Raw genomic sequence first — 2,500 nt, 5'->3', positions numbered from 1 at the left:
AAAATAATAAAAAAGGGTAAGAAAAACAAAACGAAAGAAAAAAAAGGAAAAAAAAAAAAAAAGAAAAGATGTCGATCGTTTAACGAGCCATCAATATTTTTCGCTTTGAAGAAATCATTCGTCACCCCTCTCTCTCTCTCTCTCTCTCTCTCTCTCTCTCTCTCTCTTTTTTTCTGTGGAATATTCGTAGTTCCAGGAAATCCTTCGTTGGTCAAAGAGAGAGAGAGAGAGAGAGAGAGAGCGATCTTCTCTCTCGTATTTTTCCAGTCCCGTTCTCTTCACCGCGCCCAACCACCCACTCATCCACCCCCACCTATCCACCCACTAACCGACCAACCCCGACTTTCGTTTCCCTTCCCATGCCCCCACCCCCACTTCCTGCGAAAGGGAACTGGGAAAACTACAAAGCCCAGTCAATCTCTCCCATACGAGATAAAAGAGTCACGACGATCACAGAGAAAGGCGGATAAATAGAGGTGGGTTAGAGAACGTTATAGGACCAAACTCCGTATTGTAAATGGCCGTACACGTTTTACCCGTTGGAATAGGTATCGCCAACGAAAGATAGGCCAATGGGATCCTACTACATCCCAACTAGCCTTGTCTCTTTTCCTCTTTGCTTCATTCTCTCTCTCTCTCTCTCTCTCTCTCTCTCTTTCTCTTTCTCTGTCTCTCACTCTCTCCACTCCTCTCCTCAAAATTCTTCTCGTTTTTCGTCTCGACACCGACAAAATAGTCGATCTCTCCCTTTGTAGCGATACACAAAAATATGCGGATATGTGCTGGTTGGATGGGAGGGAGGAGGGGGGAGGGTGGAAGGGAGAGGATAGAAACGAGCAGGGTGGTGGTTGATGGTGGATGGGGGGTTGATCTCTTCTCTTTCCTATCTTTCTTTTTTTCTTCTTTTTTTTTTTTACAGGTATATATATATATATATATATATATAAATAAATAGATACATGTACACACACACACACACACACAAATACGTACACTTGTACTTCCGGTTCCTTTGATTATTTCAGATATCAGGCGTTTAATTGAAAAAAAAAGCAATGATTTACGTACGTAAATCGAAAACGAAAAAAAATTAATTATATCAATAATGAAAATACGAAATAAAATTTCTTTATTAAAAATCCGATATTATGTTAAACTTTTATAACGTTATTATTTTTCCATCGATTCCATTAATATACGAAGTTTTTAATATATTTCCTTTTTTTTCTTTTTTTTTTATTTTTTTTATTTTTTTTTTTTAAGTTATACTTAATACAGTATAACGATACCATTATTAATATAATGTGTATACTAGATACAATTTCTACGTATAGAATTTATAACGTTTCTTAAAAAAAAAATAAAGAGAAAAAAAAAAAAAGAAATTGTATGGGATTTCAATCATTCGACTCGATTTTCTTGATTATTAATTAATGCTATTTCTCTTTTCATTAGGTTTTGCACGTTATAGATGAAGTATTGGAACCGGTACGTTCGATATCACCGGAATCGCCGATCTACAATCCCGATGCCTTTCAATTTATAAATCAAAGTGAAAACTTTAATATGGGCAATCATCGTGTTAGGTAAATATTTATATATCATTATTAATATATATGTATATATTAAATAATTAATTATATTTTCTTTGAATACGCAATATTACACAATTATTAAATTACTATTAATTTATTACATGTACATATCCATCTGTATATATATATATATTTATATATATATATATATATATATATATGTACATAGATTCATATATTAATTATATTATATAGGTATATGTATCAATATAAACAAAATTGACTTTTCCTTACATTCTTTAAAAAAAGAAAACAAAAAAATGTAATAAAAAAAAAAGAATCACTAGATCTCACAATAATCCTAATAGAGACTTTTCGTCTAGGGACATTCTGTATACACGTATAAAAAAAAAATATATATATTTATATATATATACTAACAATAATAATTAATACATATTACATATTTATGATGAAGTATTACTAACGACTGCACATTAACGATATTAATAATTATTAATAATATTAAAGTAATAACTAATTAAAATTTGCAATGAATTACTTTTCTTTCATTCTTTCATTCTTTTTTTTTTTTTGTTTTCCTTCTTTCTTCTTTTCGTTTTCAAGGACCTTCCGACAGAGGATCGTCATAGAGAAAAAAGAGGGTATCTTTACGGCCGACGGGCGTTACACATTTTTCATACCGGTCGACGAAGGATTTAAGGTGAATAATTTATCTTTTTTTTTTTTTTCTTTTACAAAATGAATTTTAACAAAATTACGAGTAGAAAATGAAGGGTTATAGTATAGACAAATATATCATTATGTCAAATATCAACTCCCCCTCCACTGTCCTATCTGGTAACACATAATATGATATATTATCATCGTCATACGCAAGGAGATTTTTTTCACTTTTATTCATTCCTCTTTCTCTCTCTTTCTCTCTTGTACCTCTCTATACC

At 31.6% G+C, this 2,500-nt stretch overlaps 1 protein-coding gene across 16 annotated transcripts in view; it reads left to right on the top strand.

The window, feature by feature from the left end:
* LOC124431664 (fasciclin-1) overlaps window positions 1–2,500 on the top strand; it is a 361,473-nt gene that overhangs the window by 311,796 nt on the left and 47,177 nt on the right. For all 16 annotated transcript variants that reach the window (XM_046979828.1, XM_046979827.1, XM_046979825.1 and 13 more), the window contains 2 exons: window positions 1,456–1,586; window positions 2,163–2,259. In XM_046979828.1, the coding sequence (XP_046835784.1) occupies window positions 1,456–1,586; window positions 2,163–2,259 (228 nt within the window). The remainder of the gene's footprint in view (window positions 1–1,455; window positions 1,587–2,162; window positions 2,260–2,500) is intronic.

The sequence above is a fragment of the Vespa crabro genome, chromosome 22 (genome assembly GCF_910589235.1).
Source record: "Vespa crabro chromosome 22, iyVesCrab1.2, whole genome shotgun sequence".
Taxonomy (NCBI): domain Eukaryota; kingdom Metazoa; phylum Arthropoda; class Insecta; order Hymenoptera; family Vespidae; genus Vespa; species Vespa crabro.
The sequence above is the reverse complement of the archived record's forward strand: the minus strand, read 5'-3'. Positions and strand labels throughout refer to the sequence as shown.